The sequence below is a fragment of the Pseudoliparis swirei genome, chromosome 6, assembly GCF_029220125.1.
Source record: "Pseudoliparis swirei isolate HS2019 ecotype Mariana Trench chromosome 6, NWPU_hadal_v1, whole genome shotgun sequence".
Lineage (NCBI taxonomy): Eukaryota > Metazoa > Chordata > Actinopteri > Perciformes > Liparidae > Pseudoliparis > Pseudoliparis swirei.
This window is the reverse complement of record NC_079393.1, coordinates 26,875,144-26,898,567: the sequence shown is the minus strand read 5'-3', so window position 1 is coordinate 26,898,567 and position 23,424 is coordinate 26,875,144. Positions and strand designations below refer to the sequence as shown.

The 23,424-nt window shown below is 40.2% G+C and overlaps 1 protein-coding gene across 1 annotated transcript; it reads right to left on the bottom strand.

Moving 5' to 3' along the window:
* Window positions 1-726: 726 nt before the first annotated feature.
* On the bottom strand, window positions 727-23,172 carry cetp (cholesteryl ester transfer protein, plasma). The gene is made up of 17 exons (XM_056415932.1): window positions 22,795-23,172; window positions 21,047-21,161; window positions 20,833-20,964; window positions 20,043-20,113; window positions 16,017-16,104; window positions 15,841-15,910; window positions 15,642-15,702; window positions 15,438-15,529; window positions 14,497-14,596; window positions 13,911-13,990; window positions 12,821-12,871; window positions 12,610-12,753; window positions 7,674-7,741; window positions 6,631-6,673; window positions 2,245-2,317; window positions 1,741-1,826; window positions 727-1,625 (listed from the first exon to the last, which is right to left on the bottom strand). The coding sequence occupies exons 1-17, from the start codon at window positions 22,937-22,939 to the stop codon at window positions 1,548-1,550; spliced, it is 1,497 nt and encodes a 498-aa protein (XP_056271907.1). The 5' UTR covers window positions 22,940-23,172; the 3' UTR covers window positions 727-1,547.
* Between the last annotated feature and the right edge of the window lie 252 nt (window positions 23,173-23,424).

Below are 23,424 nucleotides of genomic sequence, written 5' to 3'. Positions count from 1 at the left end.
CTCCGTCCAAGCTGCTGCACAGATTGTTGTGCGCTTTTATATTCAAAGGTTATTCATATTGAACTGGACCCATGTTTAAATTGCACCAAATGTGCCACTTCATAAGGTCACCAGATATACAGGACTGTCTCAGAAAATTAGAATATTGTGATAAAGTTCTTTATTTTCTGTAATGCAATTAAAAAAACAAAAATGTCATGCATTCTGGATTCATTACAAATCAACTGAAATATTGCAAGCCTTTTATTCTTTTAATATTGCTGATTATGGTTTACAGCTTAAGAAAACTCAAATATCCTATCTCTAAATATTAGAATATCATGAAAAAGTATACTAGTAGGGTATTAAACAAATCACTTGAATCGTCTAATTAACTCGAAACACCTGGAAACACATTTTCAAATGTTTGATTTTGTTTTGCTGTTATAAATCTTTTTTTTTACTTGGTCTGAGGAAATATTCAAATTTTATGAGATAGGATTTTAGAGTTTTCTTAAACTGTAAGTCATAATCAGCAATATTAAAAGAATAAAAGGCTTGCAATATTTCAGTTGATTTGTAATGAATCCAGAATGCATGACATTTTTGTTTTTTTAATTGCATTACAGAAAATAAAGAACTTTATCACAATATTCTAATTTTCTGAGACAGTCCTGTAAACCCACCACGTGTGAAGTAGATTGCATGAGCGGTTCTCGAGATATTTAAAGAACAGGCAGACAGACAGATGCTCCTTACTTTATAGTTTGATCTATTTTTTAATTCCATACATTTTGCAAGACACTACAGGTGAATAGAGTAAAATAAAGATGAACGAACCATGCCTATATGGTTCGAAGCAAAATAGTCCAAATTCTTACAATGTACCAGAGCATTAAAAAATTGTTTTTGCTTTGGTTATATCACCTTAATAAAAAATCATGCCCAAAAACTAAAGTATCGCACTCATTTTCCTTTTGGATGATGGTAACTAGGGTTGTTGAAGCCATATAGCAACAGGTATCAAGCAAAACCATCCACAGTCCTCACTAAAAAATACTTAATAAGTTATTTTTATGCAGAATTTTTTCAACTCAAAGTGATAAGCAGAGAGTAGAAAAACGCGAGCTGCTTGTCACGCCACAGCAGCATGTAAAAGGCTTCGTTCACATTGGAAACACTAACTAAAAGCCGCCCTTGACTGCTAAAACGCGCTCTCAACTCCTTCCAAAAAATAAATTAACATTTCTGGTAATATAAAGTACTGCATGTAATATACATTTGCTTAGTTTGTGCTATCTTTGTGAAAACAAACACAATAGAATTAGTGAATTTACACAATAAAATATAAACACCTCCAAATGTATTATCCTTTTCCAAGTTTAGTGCCATGCACTCATCATGATCACCAGTAGTCATGACACAATTAGTGACAGGCTTGTTTACACTTTTGTTAAGTTGATTCTAATAAACAGCTAAGGAAGTATTACTTTATCTAAACAAAATGGTCAAAATCAAAATGCAACGCTTTGTGCAAATCGGGCTCAAATTGTTCACGGGTTGCATAATCACTGTAGAGTCTTTTTAAGGAAATCCGTCAAGAGGTGATGAGGGAAACCAAAATCCATTTGCATCACCACAAAGCCCTGCAGCACAGACATTGAATGGGAAATGGAGAAGAAAGTTAACTACCAAGTACAAAGAAGTGCAAGACAAAAAAGGGCACTTGACAACATGAAAAACAGCCAAGAGAACACTCACGTCCTGAGGAAGCACCTCTGGGTTGAAGATGTCAAATAAGTTGGTCCCCTGTTTGTCCAATAGCCTGGTTAGCTCAATCTCCAAAGCTGGAACAAAACACAACATGTAACCGTTACAGTTTATACTTTCATCCCCTGGAGCTACATGTTTATTCTGCTGAACATTGGGACAGTAATGTCTGTCAAATGAAGTGCAGTCGCCTGTTGATGCTGCAAATCCTTGTACTTAGTACTTATTCTTATATCAGTCTTTTTTTTCAATATGCTACATTGACAGTAATATTGTCTAATACATTCTAGAAGAATCGTTTATGGTGGTGGGGTCAATAGTTTAAGGTTTAAGCCTGGTGTCATTGTTTAATTTAATTCAGTTTATTTTATATCGCCCAATATCACAAATTCCGGATTTGCCTCAGCGGGCTTTACAATCTGTACACATACGACATCCCTGACCTTTGACCTCACATCGGATCAACATTTAATCCTTATCTCTCTATAGTCTTACCAGACAGGACTTTGGGAATGCCTATCTTCTTCACGGCTTCTCTTATGAACTCGATGTGATCCTCATCCAGCAGCTGGAAAAGATGAAAAAGTGATTGAACAAGTCCAATCAAACATAAACACAATAGCGTCACTTAACAGATGAATCACAATTATATAAATGGGAGGGGTACAATATTTTTTGTTTTACCAAAGATTCACTGGTATCAATTTATGTGATCAATAAAAGTGTGAGTTTTAATGGAAAACATTAAATTGTCTGGATGACCCCAAACTTTTGAACGGTAGTGTATATATATATATACTAGGGCTGTCAGCGTTAACGCGTTAATCTATGCGATTAATTTGGCCGTGTTAACGCACTAAAATATTTTAACGCAATTAACGCAACTTTGTTTACTTCCGGTGTGCCTTGAAGTTTTTACACTCCTCTGAGTGTCAAACCGCGGCAGTACGGTTTAACACTGTTTCCGTTTTTAAAACAATTATTTCTTCGCGAAAATAAGGAGCAGAAATCAGTTTAAACTCGTGGATGAATCAGTCGGGTTTCCTCCTGCTCCTCCTTCCTCCCGTCTCCCCCTCCGATACACAGAGGAACGGAGGGGCGACGTGTCGGGTGACGCGGCGCGGAAAGAACTCGTCACACGAAACCTTCAACGTGATTTGTCAATCAGTTTGTAAACATTTTGCGAAAAAAACAACCAATGAACACTCAGTAAATCACAAAGGACCTCCCACCACACAGGTGAGGCTCATTAGCAACCTGTCAGTCAGAGAACCAGAGAACACGGCGCAAGGACAATGTGCCTCAATATACAGGACTGTCTCAGAAAATTAGAATATTGTGATAAAGTTCTTTATTTTCTGTAATGCAATTAAAAAAACAAAAATGTCATGCATTCTGGATTCATTACAAATCAACTGAAATATTGCAAGCCTTTTATTCTTTTAATATTGCTGATTATGGCTTACAGCTTAAGAAAACTCTAAAATCCTATCTCATAAAATTTTAATATTTCCTCAGACCAAGTAAAAAAAATTTATAATTTATAACAAAACAAAATCAAACATTTGAAAATGTGTTTCCATGTGTTTCGAGTTAATTAGACGATTCAAGTGATTTGTTTAATACCCTACTAGTATACTTTTTCATGATATTCTAATATTTAGAGATAGGATATTTGAGTTTTCTTAAGCTGTAAGCCATAATCAGCAATATTAAAAGAATAAAAGGCTTGCAATATTTCAGTTGATTTGTAATGAATCCAGAATGCATGACATTTTTGTTTTTTTAATTGCATTACAGAAAATAAAGAACTTTATCACAATATTCTAATTTTCTGAGACAGTCCTGTATAGAGCTGAGATTGTTCTGGAATGTTTGATGTAGAACACGTGGGGGTGTGTCATATGCAAAAGCCTTTAAAAGGTGAATTTACATTTTTTTGTAAAATGGAGAACATGAGCCCAGCCTCCAGAGGGTGAACGTGACATATGTGAATGTCAGTCAGTCACCAAGGCCACTGGTTCTGCTGCTGTTCAGTGGTAAAGATGACAGGACCAATGGGGTCTCAAATATACTTCTTTTTTTTTACTAATCTGGATGTTTCACTGAAGAAACAATTTATCATCCACAATATTAAATACCTCGCTGGCACTTTATAGGTAGGAGCCTCTTTGAAAACACAGCTCTGTGTGAAGTTTTGTCTTTAAAAAGAAGAAAAAAAACTTTTAATCGCGATTAATTAATTTCAAAATGTGCGATTAATTAGTTACTTTTTTTAAATCGATTGACAGCCCTAATATATATATATAATATATGGGCGGCTGTAGTTCAGTGGGGTAAGGGGGTCTTCCTGCAACCCCGAAGTCGTCGGTTCGATCCCCGCTCTCCCCATTAGTTGCCAGTCAAAGTGTCCATGAGCAAGGCACTGAACCCCCGGGCACATCACCGCAGCCCACTGCTCCCTAATAACTAAGGATGGGTTAAATGCAGAAAATACATTTCATTGCCTGTGTACCTGGACTCTGTGCAATGACAATAGATTCAATCCAATAAAGACGTTAAAGACTCTTTAACCCTCCTTTCATAAGTGGATATTGCCACGGAGAAACCTGCAAGTGGGAGATCTAGTTCTGCTCAGGGACAAACAGATTGCCCGCAATTGGCAATTCGCAATATGGCAAGGATTATTGCCACGTTCGCCAGAAAGGATGGACATGTAAGAAAGGTTAAATTGAAGACAACTGATCAAGGCAGTGTAAAAACCTTTCTTAGACCAATTACAGAGACTGTTCTACCTAAGGACTGATCAAGAGTCAAATGTTTCTCCACACTGTAACTTTGTAGTGACCTCATATAGGTCAGGCGTGGAGTGTGTTAGCTTAAGGCTTTTTCTATTTTGTTTAGATCTTGTATTAATTTCCAAAGATAATTAATAAAAATATAATTTGTTTTTTTCCGGTTAAACTACTTCCGGTTTGGCCACTTCCGGTTCTGGTTATACTAGTTAAATAGTGGCCGGTTTTAGCACTTCGGGTTGAGGCATGCTTCACCGAGAAGCACCAAAGAGGCGATGTCGTGAGTGCTTTGAAAATGGCAATTTATGTTATCACTCTGTTTGTGAATGTAGCCTAAGTGTTTGTATTGTCTTTGTTTTCAGTTTTTACCACAATGCACGTTAAAGGAGGAAAAAGTAAAGTAAATGGAAAGAAAAGTACTTCGACTCTGTCTTCCTTGAACGTCGGTTTATCTAGGTGTTAACTCAGAGTTCACACACTCTGCACGAGACATCATAAGGAGGGTGGATTTGCAACGCATAGCCCCTCCATAGTGTGGCTCTTAGGAATGCCGGTGACGAAATGTGGAACCCAGATGCTGAGACCTCTTGCGGGTGGTCTCTAGCCGACTAATAACTATTCATACACTCGGTCATATTCATTGAACGTGTTTATGTATCTCTGTAATGCGTCCTTCTGGTCACATGACATCTATTGTTCTGTCCATCCTGGAGAGGGATCCTCCTCTGTTGCTCTCCTGAAGGGTTCTTCACTTTTTTCCCCGTGAAAGGGTTTTTTCTATATCTTGGGAGTTAACCTGAATTTACTTGAATAGCTTCAGGATCATGGCCAGGATGTAGGGGCAGAAGCAAAGGCCTCCCCTAACTGAGCCAGAGGGAGGCAGAGGGGATGAGGCAGGTATTGTCCCATTCCCATCCCTACAGTGGAGGTCTGTACATCTCGTTGGAGGTTTGGCACTCATTGGTGGAAAGTACTTGTCAGGTGCATTCAAAGATGGGCTTGTGGGTGACCACATGAGGCTGAGGTTTCCCTTATCCAGCCTGTGGTGGCGTTTTGAGCAGGTGTCTGGGGAACAAAAAGAGGCCGGGCAGGACAGCCAGTTCCTTCCGGTCTTTGAAGAGGGAACAAGCGTCCTCAGGCGAGGCAGCCGTCAATGTCAGTATGACAGATCCGACCCCGTGGCAGCGAGGATGAGGAGGCACAGGATGAACAGGTCTTGCTAGTAGGGATGAGCTGCGACACCGGGTGGTGAAATTAAATCACAGTGAAAGTCTGATAGTGGCTGAGTGAAAAAGGAGACGAGCACCGTTGGTATTGGGACTGAAGGACTCGAGTGCTACCCCGCAAATTGTTGGGTGTGTGTCTGTATTTCTTCTCAGGTACCATACCAAGAATGTGGAATGTGGAATATGCCGACTACCAGCTATTCATACACTCTGTCATACTCATTGATTGTGTTGCTACTGTGTTTTAATTTGTGTGTAATGATTCCTTCTGGTCACATGACATCTATTGTTCTGTCCATCCTGGAGAGGGATCCTCCTCTGTTGCTCTCCCGAAGGGTTCTTCACCTTTTTCCCCGTGAAGGGTTGTTTGGGAGTTTTTCCTGATCCGATGTGAGGTCAAAGGTCAGGGATGTCTATATGTACAGATTGTAAAGCCCTCTGAGACAAATATGTAATTTGTGAAAATGGGCTATACAAATAAACTGAATTGAATTGGTAATATGTTTTGACACTAGCGGTTTTATTTTGGAAGATTTGGGAGTACTGATGTTGACGCTAATGGGACACATGAAAAACACTTCTCACATGCACAACTTGTTCCAGGACAATATTTGTTTCAGAGAACACAAATTGCTGAGAGTTTTTCTCTCTTTAGCTCTGGTCTAAAATATTTGTCCTCCATGTCCTGAGCCTTCTGAACTTATCTTGCAGCTGGAAGTCATATGCATTTCATTCTTTTATGTCAACTTACATGTGTTGATTCCTGTACCATGTTGTGCCCTTGTGAAAAGATTGCCTAGTCTAACTTAATTTAACGTAACTAAAGTATTTTCCACAACAACAAAAAAGAAATATCTTACCGTTTGATTTTGTAGGGACAGCTCAGCTTGTAATACAGAGACCCTAGAGAGGCATGGAAACCACCATCAGACACAGACACACACACACACCAAGCACAGGACTAGGAACTACACATTTAAATAGTGGTGTAGACCTAATATCTTAAGAATGGGCATTTTTGCATTTATTCTCATTTGAACAATTATTACATCCCCCCCCCCCCCTTAACCTTTTCAGAACCAAGCTTTTTTTTAGGCCTCGGCTCCGAAAAGTGCATACCCAAACTAAAAAGCTGTATCTCTGCAACCACTAGGGCTATTTTAACAAATGTGTACATGTTTACCTTTTTAAACATGTATTTCTTTTGTTCAGATGTGTACATATCAGTCTATATGTTACTGGGTAAGAGTAAATGAAGATGGCACACAGAAAAAATATTTAAATGTCATGTCCGAATTGAAAAAAAGCACTTCCAGGATGATTATATGTTTGGAATGAGGCAGTTGAAAGGTTTAAAACTCTCACAAATCATATTAAAATATATTAACATTCTTGACTTTAAGAAATTAAAGCAGAACAGAGTTAGAGGTTTTAGTCCAGAGGATTTAGGAGAGGGCTCCAAAACGGCCATTTTGGCAAATTTAGATTTTAATTTTCTCATGTAACAAACCATATATTTCACTTCTATGTTACTCATGATGTTCAATATATCCAAATACAGCATTTTACAACTTTTGAAGAAAAAATAAATAAGTAACAGTCACCTTCGAATAAGGCCATTCAGAACAACTGGTTCTGAATGGCCTTGGTTTGTTGGGAGCACACTGACACCTGCGGTGTGACCATCTGCCGATGTGTGTAAACAAGTTCTCTATCCACGTTTCTGCAGAGCAAGCATCTTTCTACGTGATATATGCAAAGACGGAGGGAACTGTCGCGAAACAAAAAGATATAACTTCGACCCTTTTGGGTTTGTATGCTGAATTTAATTTCATATGGACTAAAAGTAATGTTGCACATGTTGTAACCTGGACTTCAGTCAAATCAACAAGAAAGGTCTTACTCTGACTGGTTACCCCTCAGGAAGACTTTCTTATCAGCATAGGAAGCTGTGACGTCAATGACCACATCCTGGACATCAAAAGCAAAGAAAAGTCACTCACTGGTCATATCTTCACTTTCTACCAAAGCCTTTGGCGTTAGTCACCACCATGTGGATCAAGAAGTGCCTCCACTTCCCTGTGAGACGAGAAGGAACCATCAACACCAACCGGTATGTTCCATGGGTTCATTTCAGCTGACTTTGAAGTGGATATTAGTTTTAGTTTGAGCGGGTATTCCAGCGTGTTGTCCATGTCAATGTCTCCTTGAGCTACAAACTTAGCCACAAATTGCAGGCTGTGCCTGGGGGGTGTGAATGGTTAATAATAGAGGGGTTACAGCAGGCCTATTCAACTAGCGGCCCGCGGGCCGGATGCGGCCCGTTTGAGTTTAACTCTGGCCCGCAAGACTGCCTGCAAATCACTATAGCTTGGTAAGAAAAAATAAAACTGACGGACACGCCTCTTTTATACATTGAGACATCTAACCCAGAGCCATCGAGTTTCACTGTTGCCTCAACCAACCCCCCCCCCCCCCCCCCTGTCAACAATCCTTCTCGCACAGGTGAGCATCGGGTGCTGATTTGATCAATATTCTGTGCGGCCCTCACACCCCCCGTGATTTTCTTATTCGGCCCACTTGCTACTGAAGTTGAATAGCCCTGGGTTACAGCATGGGGGCCGAGTCCTGTATAACCAGGACAGTCCTTGACACTGACAAAGGAGGTCTGTGACATGGAGGTCTGGATCATGGAGGTCTGGATCATGGAGGTCTGGATCATGGAGGTCTGGATCGTGGAGGTCTGGATCGTGGTCCATGCCGACTACCAACTATTCATACACTCTGTCATATTCATTGAATGTGTTGTAACTCTGTAATGATTCCTTCTGGTCACATGACGTCTATTGTTCTGTCCATCCTGGAGAGGGATCCTCCTCTGTTGATTTCCTGGAGGGTTCTTCACTTTTTTCCCTGTGAAAGGTTTTCTTCTAATTTTTGGGAGTTGTTCCTGATCCGGTGTGAAGTCAAAGGTCAAAGGTCAGGGATGTCTATGTGTACAGATTGTAAAGCCCCCTGAGGATAATTTGTAATTGGTGATAATGGGCTATACAAAATAAACTGAATTGATATTTATATTATATTTATCGATAAAACCAGAGGAGAGCAACCAACTCTGTAAAATTCAAGCATGTCTTAAAGACATAAAAACATGGATGACCTGCAACTTCTTGATGTTAAACTCAGACAAAACCGAAGTAATTTTAATCGGCCCTGAGCACCTCAGAGATCAATTATCTGGTGATGTGGATTCTGTAGACGGCATTGCCCTGGCATCCAACACCACTGTAAAGAATCTTGGCGTTATCTTTGATCGGGACTTGTCCTTTAACTCCCACGTAAAGCAAATCTCAAGGACTGCATTCTTTCATCTACGTAATATTTCAAAAATCAGGCACATCTTGTCTCAAAAGATGCAGAAAAATTGGTTCACGCTTCGTTACTTGAGACTGGATTACTGCAACTCCTTATTAGCAGGCTGCTCTAATAAATCTCTTAGGTCCCTCCAGTTGATCCAGAATGCTGCAGCTCGTGTTCTCACTAAAACTAAGAAAAGAGATCACATCACTCCTGCACTAGCTGCTCTGCACTGGCTCCCAGTAAAATCAAGAATCACTTTTAAAATTCTTCTCTTAACCTACAAAGCCTTGATTGGTGATGCTCCATCATATCTTAAGGAGCTTGTCGCACCATATTGCCCCACTAGAGAGCTACGCTCACTAAATGCGGACTACTTGTAGTTCCTAGAGTCTTAAAAAGTAGAATGGGAGCCAGAGCCTTTAGTTATCAAGCTCCTCTTTATGGAACCAGCTTCCAATTTCAGTCCGGGAGGCAGACACAGTCACCTCGTTTAAGAGTAGACTTAAGACCTTCCTCTTTGACAGAGCTTATAGTTAGGGCTGAATCAGGTTCACCTGGTCCAGCCCCTTGATATGCTGCTATAGGCTTATAGCTGCCGGGGACGTTTTAGGATGCACTGAGTACCTATCTCCTCTTTTTCTCTCCTTAAGGATGAATTTTCATCTCTCAATCACACGTTACTAACTCTGCTTTCTCCCGGAAGTCCTTTTGACTTTACGTCTCATGGGGTCATCGGACCCTATGAGACGGCATAGATCTATCTGCCTGATGGATCGTCTGGGTCGTGGAATTCCTGCTCATGACTACGCCACTGTCCTGTTGAGACTCCGCCCTCCTCCTCCCCACCGCCATCTGCCTGATGGATCGTGGAGGTCTCCATCGTGGAATATGCCTACTATGAACTATTCATACACTCTGTCATATTCATTGAATGTATTTTAACTCTAAATCTGTCCTTCTGTACACATTACATCTATTGCATCTGTCCATCCTAGGAGAGGGATCCTCCTCTGTTGCTCTCCTCCAGGTTTATTCCCTTTTTTTCCCCCTGAAGGGTTATTTGGGAGTTTTTCCTGGTCCGATGTGAGGTTTTGGGGCAGGGGTGTCTATGTGTACAGATTGTAAAGCACTCCGAGACAAATTTGTAATTTGTGAAATTGGGCTATACAAATAAACTGAATTGAATTGAATTGAATGAGGATGATGAACATTTGTTTTTTAGATGTGGTGTTGTTAACACCATTTCTTCTCCTCGTGTGTTGTTACCTTAAGATGTGTAACGTCATGAGTATGTGTAGGTCAGTGGTCGCCAACCCGTCGATCGCGATCGACCGGTCGATCTCGGAGACGTTCCCTGTCGATCTCCAAAATAAAATGAAAATAAAATCAGAAACACATTGTTCCTCGTTCTCGAACATTTTCTGAAGTGTCTTCTGAAACGTTTTCTTCCTGACTGGAAGATCGACGTCAGAAAAGATCTCCACCTGATTTTAATGAACGCCTGAAAGCGGGTTCTCTGACAGCCGTGTTGTCAGCTGCTCCCGAAAGAGGCGTACTAAGTGAGGCCAGAAATGCAGAAAGACCTTTATTCATAACTTTACATATTACACAAGTTCAAAGTACAAGGACATACAACTACGTCATCAATAAATAAATCTTGTAATGCCTGTACCTTAGTGTAAATGTTTACGTTACGGCATTTACAGGTTGCGCATGCGCAACTGCCGAGATTATTGGCGATTTGCCAGGTTTTACCTCCGTGAGATCGGCTTTTCTGCTTTTGTCCTTCAAAACAAAAGCTCAACATTGAGCTTTTTTTCTTGTCTGATGGAGCAATCTGGTTTACTTGAAAGTGATTGCAATTATATTTATTCTATTATTTGAAAAAGCACAGATGCAGGAGTCACAAATGGTGATTCTCATATTTATTATTATTATAATTATTTAAATCTGTTGTACAGTGTGGTACAAAATACTTTATCAAGCCCCCCCAGAGGTTCAAATAATGTGCTACCTTACATTTGGGATAGACAACAGGTGAGACAATACCTACACCAGTGGTCACCAACCTTTTTGAGCCCAAGATCACTGACCTCCACCTTCATGACCGGCAAGATCTACCTATTGAGGCGTTGAGAGAAAACGACGGTCCAGACTGGACTTATGACTTGAGGCTTTTTATTTGGCCTAATTCTAATTGAATGAAATCAAAACACATTGGTCCAGCTTTCAAATTGATGAGACCAGGAACACAGAATTTAAGTGCAATATAAAAAGTAAGATATTTGTTCACCACACAATATGAACAAGAAAAAACAAATTTCAATGAGCAGCTGGATGAACTACCAATATAAATGTTGTATTTATTTACATTACAACACGACACTGACAACATGATCAGTCAGTGCAACTCATGTAAGTTCAGCTCTCATCATAATGCCATCAAGTCATGTGACTCCAGTCAGTGTGATGGCTGTGACTGAACTCTGTCTGTGAGCTTGTAGTTAGTTCATAAGCACAGACAGACAGTCTGAGGCCGTCTGTGAGCTGCTGTCAGTAATCCAGCTCCTGGTCTTTGATTTGGTGATTTTCTCAACTTCACTGACGAGTTTTTCGGGGCAAATGTGGTATTCATGAAAGTTGTATCATCTGGGACTGGTTCTGAAGTCAGCCCGTTGGTGAATACATTCACATCAGCTCTAAAGACATCCTCAGATTTAAATAATTATAATAATAATAAATATGAGAATCACCATTTGTGACTCCTGCATCTGTGCTTTTTCAAATAATAGAATAAATATAATTGCAATCACTTTCAAGTAAACCAGATTGCTCCATCAGACAAGAAAAAAAGCTCAATGTTGAGCTTTGTTTTGAAGGACAAAAGCAGAAAAGCCGATCTCACGGAGGTAAAACCTGGCAAATCGCCAATAATCTCGGCAGTTGCGCATGCGCAGGCGTAACCTGTAAATGCCGTAACGTAAACATTTACACTAAGGTACAGGCATTACAACATTTATTTATTGATGACGTAGTTGTATGTCCTTGTACTTTGAACTTGTGTAATATGTAAAGTTATGAATAAAGGTCTTTCTGCATTTCCCCTGCGCCTCACTTCAGGTACGCCCTCTTCGGGAGCACAGCTGACAACACGGCTGTCAGAGAACCCGCTTTCAGGCGTTCATTAAAATCAGGTGGAGATCTTTTCTGACGTCGATCTTCCAGTCAGGAAGAAAACGTTTCAGAAGACACTTCAGAAAATGTTCGAGAACGAGGAACAATGTGTTTCTGATTTTATTTTCATTTTATTTTGGAGATCGACAGGGAACGTCTCCGAGATCGACCGGTCGATCGCGATCGACGGGTTGGCGACCACTGCATAACGTTTTAGGTGTAGTGAAGAAAAGATGTCTTGGTAGACAGAGATTTCTAATAAATGTTATGTCATGAAAAAGAAAAGTAAAATGAAGGGGAAATACCGTTTTAAAGAAGAGTGTTGGAGTCCCACAGTGAAGCTGCCCTGAGGCCGTCCCCCTCACAGTGGTCCCAGAGGTGGAGGTGTTTAAATAGGGAACAGATGAACTCCACACTCGTAGCTCTGGAGAACCTGATTCCAGCAGACACTAAAACACAAATGCAATGTGTCTCATCTGTTTGTATTTGCAGAGATCAATCGGTTTTCCATATTACCTTTCTCATGAATTCGGGCATTGCACTGGAGAGATTTGTCTTGAAAAGGTCCTGAAATCACATTTATCAAAAATTCAAGTTCCAACAAGAGATAAAACAGCAACAATGTAACATTTCACTTCTGAGACGACATTGTTGGGAAAGATGTACATGCACAAACCATAGTCATAATCTCTATTAATCCATTAAAAGCAATTTGATCAATCGCATACCGCGCACCATATTTTAAAGTGATGTACTTACAGCAGCGTCGGAAATAAACGAGGGAAAAGGGCAAAACTGCCTCTAAGAAATATAATTTTGCCCCTGATATCACGAGGAGGGGCAACAAATTCCCTCAGAATTTCCTCTCAGAATTTAGATCATTAAATATTATTTTGTTGTTGTTCTTTGTTGTGTGTGTCCTGTCTGTCATGCCTGTACTAGGTAGGTACACGTAAAAAATCCCCTTAAATATAATTTGTAATTATAAAAAAAGAAAGAAATAAGTTATAATTGTTAATAGGTGTTTAAACAATTTAATAACAATAAATACTATTCCATTTTTATTTTTTTAAACAATAAATAACCACACAAAAATAAGAATACAATTGAATATGATTGTCTGATTTATGTTTTGATTGTTTTTTGTTCAAAAAATCTAAGAAAACACTTTGAATCTGTAGACTACTGCCTAATGGTCTCATTATTGTCTAATAGTCTTATTACTGCCTAATAGTCTTATTACTGCCTAATAGTCGTATTACTGCCTAATAGTCTTATTATTGCCTAATAGTCTTATTACTACCTAATAGTCTTATTACTGCCTAATAGTCGTATTACTGCCTAATAGTCTTATTATTGCCTAATAGTCTTATTTCTGCCTAATAGTCTTATTATTGCCTAATAGTCCTATTATTGCCATGTTATGACAATTGCTCATATCCTGTCAGCGTAAATAAGTATATTTACTATTTTTGAACAAAGGTTCAATGTTATTTCACAAGTTTCAAAAAGTGCCCCCAATTTATTTTTAAATGCCCCTGGGTTTTAGTCAGTGGGGGGAAAAGTCCCCCCCTAAAAAACATGTCGATGTCCTCCCCTGACTTACAGTGAGTTCTGGTCCAGAGATGTTGAGTTGGAACTGTCCATCTTGGTGGGCAGCACTCACCATGGGGTTGAGGACCTGGTCTGGGGTTAACACACAGGACAGCAGATGCACACACGGCTTTCAGAACACCGCGACACCACAAAGAAGATCATCTTGAGAACTGACACACTCGCCTACCTTGTTATATTAACCTAAGTTATATTTTTTCGATGAAGGTTATGTTTCATAATGTCGATAGATTATTTTTTATTAACAGCAGAAATTCAGAGACTACATTTGACATTAGAGCAATGCCTGAAAAAACCTGGTGGACATTGAACCTGCCCTGATGTTCCACCTCGCTACTTGAAGGTTGCACTGAACATACATACAGCACGAGACTTGACTACACAGATACCATATCTACATCTTAATCTAAATGCACAAGTATTATTGTGATGCAATTGATTATACTGTAAGGAAATGTCATGACCAACATGTATCCATTTGTCATTATTATTAACATCAAATAGAACCTTAATACTTACGGTACTTAAGGTATCTGTACTTCTGAACCTCAAAAGACAATGTAAAGCCAACTGCTGACCTGAGATCCAAAAGTAGAGCATCCTGTCTTCAGTCAGCTGACTGGGGTGGAACACAGAGCCATTGATGACAGCGGTGGTGTTGTTGTAGTTAGTCAGCCCCTGTAAGATGTGTTTAAAGTTAAAGAAGATCAAAGAGACAACAACCTTACCGTAAAACAGAGAGTTTCTTATCTATACGTACACTTCAAGATGAACTGTTAAACTCTGAAACTCACTGTCATCCAAGTATGATATAGAGCACAGGTGTCAAACACGAGGCCCGCGGGCCGAATACGGACCACCGCATCGTTTTGAGTGGCCTCCGGCAGCTTAAAAGACACGTGATCACCTTTTCTTAAAGAAATTGAAGAACAATATCCCACGCTTTTATTTTGAAGGTTTCGGATTAAATGGATTCATGTTGTAATATTCAAGACATTTTCTTATGTACAATATTTCTACACTCGAATAAACAATAATCAAATGCAAAGAGAGTTATTTAACAATATGTTGGAAGAGTTTATAAAGTGTTTCCGGCCCTTTAAGAGGGCAGCCATAATGCTGATTTGGCCCACGGTGAACATGAGTATTTTATTATAGTGGATACTATGTATACACATTATTAGGGTTGGCAAGGCAGTAAAAGAGTTGGAAATCCATTGGATATGGTTTCTCCTTTATTCACCCCACAGTTTGACCCATCCTTAGTTATTAAGGAGCAGCGGGCTGCAGGGAGCAACAGTTCAGTGCCTTGCTCAAGGACACTTTGACATACAACTATGGGGAGAGCGACGACCGCTCGCCTCATGAGCTACAGCCGCCTTTGTACCGTCAAGTCTCCCCTAAACTATTGCGTACGAGACAATAAGTTTACAATTTCTCCTTTTTTTCCCTCCTGTCTGACAATTGGCTATGAAATATGGTTGTGCATTTTCTTTTTTTCAATACATGTATTATTTACCTTATGATATGATTCTATGTAGTTAGCATTGATGACAGGAGCAGCAGTTACACCAATGTCCACGCTTATGTTTCCAGAACTGAGGAACTGATCTGTAGGCACACACACACACACAGTAATACGAGGCCACGTCCCAGATAAAGAACATATGTGTACAAATCAGATCAGTATTCATCTCTTTTGTGGAGTCACACAAATGGTCACCTGCTTGGTCCTGTATGAAGTCAGCCAGGATGTTTGCCACCTTGTTGATTTCCTTGCAAATCTGCATTTGAGAACGGACTAATTAAGACTAATACTACCGGGTAACCTTCACCCTGAATATAAGAACACATCAACATGCTATTCAACATTTACTGAAAACTTATGAATGTTGATTGAGTTCCGTTTCTCTCGACCTCACCTGTCCCTTTATGGCCAGTTTCACAGTAAAGGTGATGAAGTCAGTAAAGAGTCTCTTCAGCCAGTTTGGTCTGACCAAAAATATCAACAGTTAGTAGTCAGACTCTGGGTTTGTGTTGCAGACGCTTATTCTGTTGTGCGGTTGACAGTCCATCAGGGTTCTGTTTCATCACTTACTCTTTGTTGCCCTGCAGATGCAGATGGAGCTTGTGAAAATGAAGATAACAGTCCGACGTGTCCGCTGCTACCTTCCCTTCTCTGCAGTCTGAGAGAGGAGCCACGCAGAAATAAGAGAACACATGAGAGACCGTATCGGGTGAGATTAAAGATAGTTGAAGTCCTTAAAATAGAACAAAAATGTTCCAGTATACTGAGCCCAAAAATGTATTTTGGACTCTACACCACAAATTAAAAAACCGGCGGTTTGCTGAAATTGAAAAATGTGGCTCCTGTACATTAACGATACAACGACAACAAACCTGAAGTAACCAGTTCTTAAGGTATACGTTCACACCAAAAGCCCAAAACGCGTGAGTTTATTCGCTCGATCATTCACCATGTTCACGCCATAAGCGTTGAGTCGGTCCGCGAGGGGCGGGGCTTAACTCCGTGGCTTGCCTCCGTAAAGACCGTTATCATTTTCTTCAATCACCACGGAATAATGAACCACTAGTACTGCTTTATACTTGTTGAGGACATCCCACACACGTCTGAACATCTAACGCCCTCCTGTTTAGGATCATGACATTAATATCATATATATATATTCATACATGACATCACCCGAAGGCTCACACAGCTCGGTCACTTTCACCGATGAAGTTACTGTGACGTCTGAAAGACTTCCAGCGCTACGAGAGCGGAACATCTCAACGCTGTTATTGTGTTCATAACATTATAACATATAATATATGTTATTGTGTTCATAACATTATAATATATGTTATTGTGTTCATAACATTATAATATATAATATATGTTATTGTCAGGCACGTGCACAGATAGACCCCTAGTGGTGCTCAAGCACCAGCCCCTTTGCCCTGGATGAGAAAAGTGCCCTTTTTCCTGAAGACACATTTTTTTCATTCATCCGTATTTAAGAATAAAAGTTACTCTCTTGGTCATCAAGTCCCCCCAAATGTGTTTTAATATCCGACGGGGCATTTATTTGAGTTATTGTGAGAATTTCGCCCGACGCTCCGCGCTCACGTGCCCCCCCCCCCCGCCGCGCCCCTCCCTCTTCCTCCTCCTCCTCCTCCACTTCCTCCTCCGCGCAGGTTTCCTCGCGCCACCAAACGGGTGCACCTCCTTCTCCTCTGACCCGCAGCACCAGACAAACAGGTCATGACGTGTTTGTCCCCTAACGTTGTTTTGTGATAAATCAACCACAACATTAGCGCTGCTGAAAACATGACGTCACAACTGGTCCGACGTTTCCTAAAAAAATAAATAAACAAAAACTCACGAAATCCGTGATTTCAATGCCTCGTCCAGCTGTTTACTGACGTTAGTTATGTTTAGAGAATAGAGAGAGAGAAGAGAGAGAGAGAGGAGAGAGAGAGAGAAGAGAGAGAAAAGAGAGAGAGAGAGAGAGTTCTTATTCCGTTCTATTTAACGGGCTAGTCTAGGATTTGCGTGGCCAGACTGAAAAAAAAATCATAAGGCCTCTGGTATTGTTCAGAGGGCCGGGCCAAATGTGGAGGAAACTCAGGCCCGTGGGCCGTATCCGGCCCGCGGGCCTTAGTTTGAGGACCACTGCTCTTGGCTGTTGATGTCTATCAATATCGCTCATTTTGAAAATGACGTAAGAGGGCAATATGGATCCGTATCAGACCAGCGAGGAGGGCAATACGTGGCTGGCATGACGACCCATTAGCCAATCAGAACGCTTGTACTGTTGTCGCTATATAATAATTCATCTTTATTCATAAAGAAAATGTAAGCTAGCAGTCTGATGCTGCCCAGAGGAAACGCAGGTCGAGGATGTATTGCATCATCAGTGTATTGATGCTGATGCTTCAACTCTGTCAGAAATTTTTTTTGGCATTGGGTGCCCTTTTTTTTGGTTTGAGCACCTGCCCCCCGAAATGTCTGCACGTGCCTGGTTATTGTGTTCATAACATTATAGCATATAATATATGTTATTGTGTTCATAACATTATAGCATATAATATATGTTATTGTGTTCATAACATTATAATATATAATATATGTTATTGTGTTCATAACATTATAGCATATAATATGTTATTGTGTTCATAACATTATAACATAATATATGTTATTGTGTTCATAACATTATAATATATAATATATGTTATTGTGTTCATAACATTATAGCATATAATATATGTTATTGTGTTCATAACATTATAGCATATAATATATGTTATTGTGTTCATAACATTATAGCATATAATATATGTTATTGTGTTCATAACATTATAACATAATATATGTTATTGTGTTCATAACATTATAATATATAATATATGTTATTGTGTTCATAACATTATAGCATATAATATATGTTATTGTGTTCATAACATTATAGCATATAATATATGTTATTGTGTTCATAACATTATAGCATATAATATATGTTATTGTGTTCATAACATTATAACATAATATATGTTATTGTGTTCATAACATTATAATATATAATATATGTTATTGTGTTCATAACATTATAGCATATAATATATGTTATTGTGTTCATAACATTATAACATATAATATATGTTATTGTGTTCATAACATTATAACATATAATATATGTTATTGTGTTCATAACATTATAATATATGTTATTGTGTTCATAACATTATAATATATAATATATGTTATTGTGTTCATAACATTATAGCATATAATATATGTTATTGTGTTCATAACATTATACCATATAATATATGTTATTGTGTTCATAACATTATACCATATAATATATGTTATTGTGTTCATAACATTATAACATATAATATATGTTATTGTGTTTATAACATTATAGCATATAATATATGTTATTGTGTTCATAACATTATACCATATAATATATGTTATTGTGTTCATAACATTATACCATATAATATATGTTATTGTGTTCATAACATTATACCATATAATATATGTTATTGTGTTCATAACATTATAGCATATAATATATGTTATTGTGTTCATAACATTATACCATATAATATATGTTATTGTGTTCATAACATTATAACATATAATATATGTTATTGTGTTTATAACATTATAGCATATAATATATGTTATTGTGTTCATAACATTATAACATATAATAAATGTTATTGTGTTCATAACATTATAATATATAATATATGTTATTGTGTTCATAACATTATAATATATAATATATGTTATTGTGTTCATAACATTATTGTCCTTGTTCTGATTCAACAGCGGCGGGACTTAAGACTCAAGAGCTGATTGGCCCGAGTTGCGAAATGATCGCCTCAAAGTTGAAATATTTCAACTCTAGGCGAAACATTTCGCAGCTGTAAACGCGTCGCCCACATCGCGTCGCCCACATCGCGTCGCCCACATTGCGTCGCCCTAAACGCGCCGCCCGGAAAAAGGTTGCGTCTATCGCAGCCACACGCGTCTGTATGTTGACTTTTAAATGGGATTCGGTCGCGCGAATAAATGGCTTCGCTTTTGGTGTGAACGCACCTTTACTCACACAGACTCCTCCCCCACATGTGACACAATTTCAGTGTTCGATTGGGTGCTCGTGATTGGAAGAAAGGATTACCCATAGAGTCCAGCAGAGGGCTCTGACAGTGCTAACATAACTAGGGTTACACAATAGTAACTTATAGCTTCTCACTCAGAAAGGATCAGGGGTAAAACACACACAGGAAGCTCCACCCCTCTTCCAATGGAGTTCAGGATCAGGCAACATGTGTTGCATTTACATGAAGGACATGTCAGTTCTCATTGGTTCTTGTATTTAACGGAATCATTTCAATGGAAAATTCTTGCCACTGTTCACCTTTTGGCTTTATAAAGTGTTTTTCCAAAGATGTACCTGGGTTAACCGTGAGATGAAGGAAATATGAGTTCTCATGTTAACGAAAGTCCAAAGTGACTAGTGGTGCAATTTAAGCACTTTTTTTAGGGACGTTTCTATCGTGCCTCAATCCATGAACACGTAGAAACAAATAAAGTACTTACAGAGTTTAGGGTTGATTCCGAGGTCAATCTGAGATTCAATTTCAAAGTCGATTGAATTTCCAAAGTTGACACTGGATGAAAAAGGAAATACAGATGGCAAATTAATACAAATCAATTTACTGAGTGATGCCACGATGGCTGAAATAACAACGTACAAAAACTCAAGATACATCAACAGGAAGTACAGGGAGAGGTCTAAAAGTGAAAATGTTTGATTGATATGTAATCTGAGGTAAATGCAGTGCCTGAACACAACAGCAATGTATATATATATATATATATATATATATATATAAAGATTTGAGTCACATCGATTCGGCGGATTTTCTGATCAGACCATAGAAATCTCCGGCTATTCTAGAACGCCTGTTATTGACCTGTTTACTTTCGGTAATAAACTGCATTATATAGGTAAAGAACAATGTCCACGGAGATTCCTTCGTCATCATTCTTCAACATCACTGTCGATTCAAATACACGACAATACAACAGAAGATGATTGGCAAAATAGCAAGCTATCCACCTCTTCAAAATGATCCCATCTAGACTCACACATCTCCAGTTTATTACTCAACTAAATTAAACCAACCACCTTGGATAACCCAAATCTCCAGGATGACTGGAAGCTCAAGGCTTTTTACCTTCTGTCAAACCAACCACAACATATACCTTAATAGCATTGATCCTTATTGATGATTATTTAGTCACATTTTTGTTTTTCTCAGTTAACCACAGGATTTTGAATATGAATGAGTTCACATGGATTGGTGCTGATCACCAGTAGACTCACAGCCAGTTGCCGTATCCATACTGGATGCTCCCTTTGAAGACTGCGGACACGTTGCCTATTTCCAAGGCGATGCCTTCACCTGGATGCAGTTCAAACGCACTCCGACCAATCGACAGGTTGTGAATCTCCAAACTAGACGGGTCAATGCATGAACATGATGTTAGGACATTTTGTATGTGTCTATTTGTGTGCGTGAGTGTGTCTGTCCACTTACTTGTCCAGACCATATATGACTTTGCCTATAAAGAGCAGAGACGACTCTCCCTTCACACTCGGGTATCTGGCATGCTGGAACGCCGCCTCAATCACTTTCGTAGTTTTCTCATTCACTGCCAGAAGCGCATAAATATGATCAACAAAAGGTGCATGGCAGACAGGTGGGGAAACAAACAACTGGGTATTCATAATCGAGAACATATACAAAGAAGAAGCCACAATGGAATAAGGGAAAGACGGCAACCCAATGGAATAGAAACATGATTAACCTTTCACATTGAACCATACAGGCAGTCTTCTGCACTGTGTGACGGTGTTTGATACTGACCCACGCTAAACATTAGAGGGAATTCTATCAAATTGTCTCTTAGATGAATGGCAAAAATCCGTTCCCACTTTTTTTACTTGATGTTAGGAAATGTGGTTTTCCATCCATCCATCCATTGTCATCCGCTTATTCCGGGGTCGGGTCACGGGGGCAGCAGACCCAGCAGGTTGACCCAGACTTCCCTCTCACCAGCAACGCTTTCCAGCTCATTCTGGGGGATCCCGAGGCGTTCCCAGGCCAGCCGGGAGATATAATCCCTCCAGCGTGTCCTGGGTCTTCCCCGGGGGCTCCTCCCATTTGGACGTGCCTGAAAAACCTCTAATGGTCTAGGAGGCGTCCGAATTAGATGCCCGAACCACCTCAGCTGACTCCTTTCGATGCGAAGGAGTAGCGGCTCGACTCCAAGCTCCCTCCTGATGTCCGAGCTCCTTACCCCGTCTCTAAGGCTGAGCCCGGCCACCCTACGGAGGAAACTCATTTTGGCCGCTTGTATTCGCGACCTTGTTCTTTTCGGTCAAGACCCAAAGCTTGTGACCATAGGTGAGGATTGGAACGTAGACCGAGCAGTAAATTGAGAGCTTTGCCTTTCGGCTCAGCTTCTTTTCACCAAGACGGACCGGTACAGCGCCTGTTTTACTGCTGCAGCCGCACCGATCCGCCTGTCCATCTCCCGCTCCATCTTACCCTCACTCGTGAACAAGACCCCGAGATACTTGAACTCCTTCGCTTGGGGCAAGCACTCTGTCCCCACCTGGAGGAGCAATCCACCGGTTTACGGCAGAGCACCATGGCCTCAGATTTGGAGGTGCTGACTCTCATCCCCGCCGCTTCACACTCGGCTGCAAAACTCCGCAGTGAATACTAGAGGTCATGGTCTGAGTATGCTAACAGGACTACATCATCTGCAAACAGCAGAGAGGCGATCCCAAGACCCCCACACCTGACCTGTGCCTAGATATCCTGTCCATGAAGATCACAAACAGGACCGGTGATGAAGGGCGGCCCTGGCCGAGGCCAACACCCCCTGGGACCGTATGCAGAGAATGCAAACACAGCTCCTACTGCAGGCATACAGGGACCGGATAACCCGTAGCAACGAGTCCGGAACCCCACACTCCCGCAGCACCCCCCACAAAAAACCCAGAGGGACCCGGAAAAAAGCCTTGTCCAAGTCCACAAAGCACATGTGGACTGGTTGGGCTCCCAGGCCCCCTCCAGTAGTCTTGGGGGGTCAAGAGCTGGTCCACAGTTCCATGACCAGGAATCAAATGTGGTTTTAATTCTGAAAATCACTACCACTAGTGTGAAATATTCTAAGAACTCCTGATCACAGCAGTTTAGGTTCATTGTTTAACAAAAGAATGAAAGATTAAATCGATGAATGAAGAACATCGAAATGGAGTCAAAATCCCACTCACACACAACAGCTGCAGGGTAGGTGAGGCGACACACAGCTCCAGTGAACCTGTAGGCTGACTCTGGGTCCTTCAGGCAGACGCGGGACGCCCCACACACAGAAAGGGACAGCAGCAGCAGCAGTGTTGGGAAAACATCACGAGGCATTTTGTAACTGGGTGATAGACCTGGTGGGAGCTCGTTGTGGTCGTGGAGTTTTTCTGAGTAGAATCTGATCAAATCTCACCTCAGGTCCGGAGTCTGGAGCGTTTTGAAACTCCAACTCCCAAACGTTGTGGCTGCTCTGCTCTCACACATCTGTGTCTATGAATTACAATATTTCAGTCAGACTTTCCTCTGTCTTTGCTGAGAAGACACTAAAGCCGACTAGTCTTTTTCCTTTCCTCTTTCAGGGAGGACTCTATGTACTAACACTATCTGGGGGAAACCCTGTCCATCGTCCAATCAGAGACGGACACAACTTGAGTGATTCACAGTTAACGGTAAACACAAACTCAGAAACAAGGTCCCCTCAAAGTGAACTGGTCAAAGTGCAACCTCTTCTCTGACGTCAGGCCTACAAAGAGCCTTGGGTAGATACATAGATGGGCAGTCGGAGTAACTAAGGCATTGAAATCAGCAGAAACACTATC

Coding starts and splice junctions, on each gene's coding strand:
- cetp (XM_056415932.1), bottom strand. CDS start 22,939: ATGCCTCGTGATGTTTTCCCAACACTGCTGCTGCTGCTGTCCCTTTCT. Junction 15,530..15,641: donor CTTCATACAGGACCAAGCAG/GTGACCATTTGT, acceptor GTGTGCCTACAG/ATCAGTTCCTCAGTTCTGGA. Junction 14,597..15,437: donor ACATAGAATCATATCATAAG/GTAAATAATACA, acceptor CACATCTTACAG/GGGCTGACTAACTACAACAA.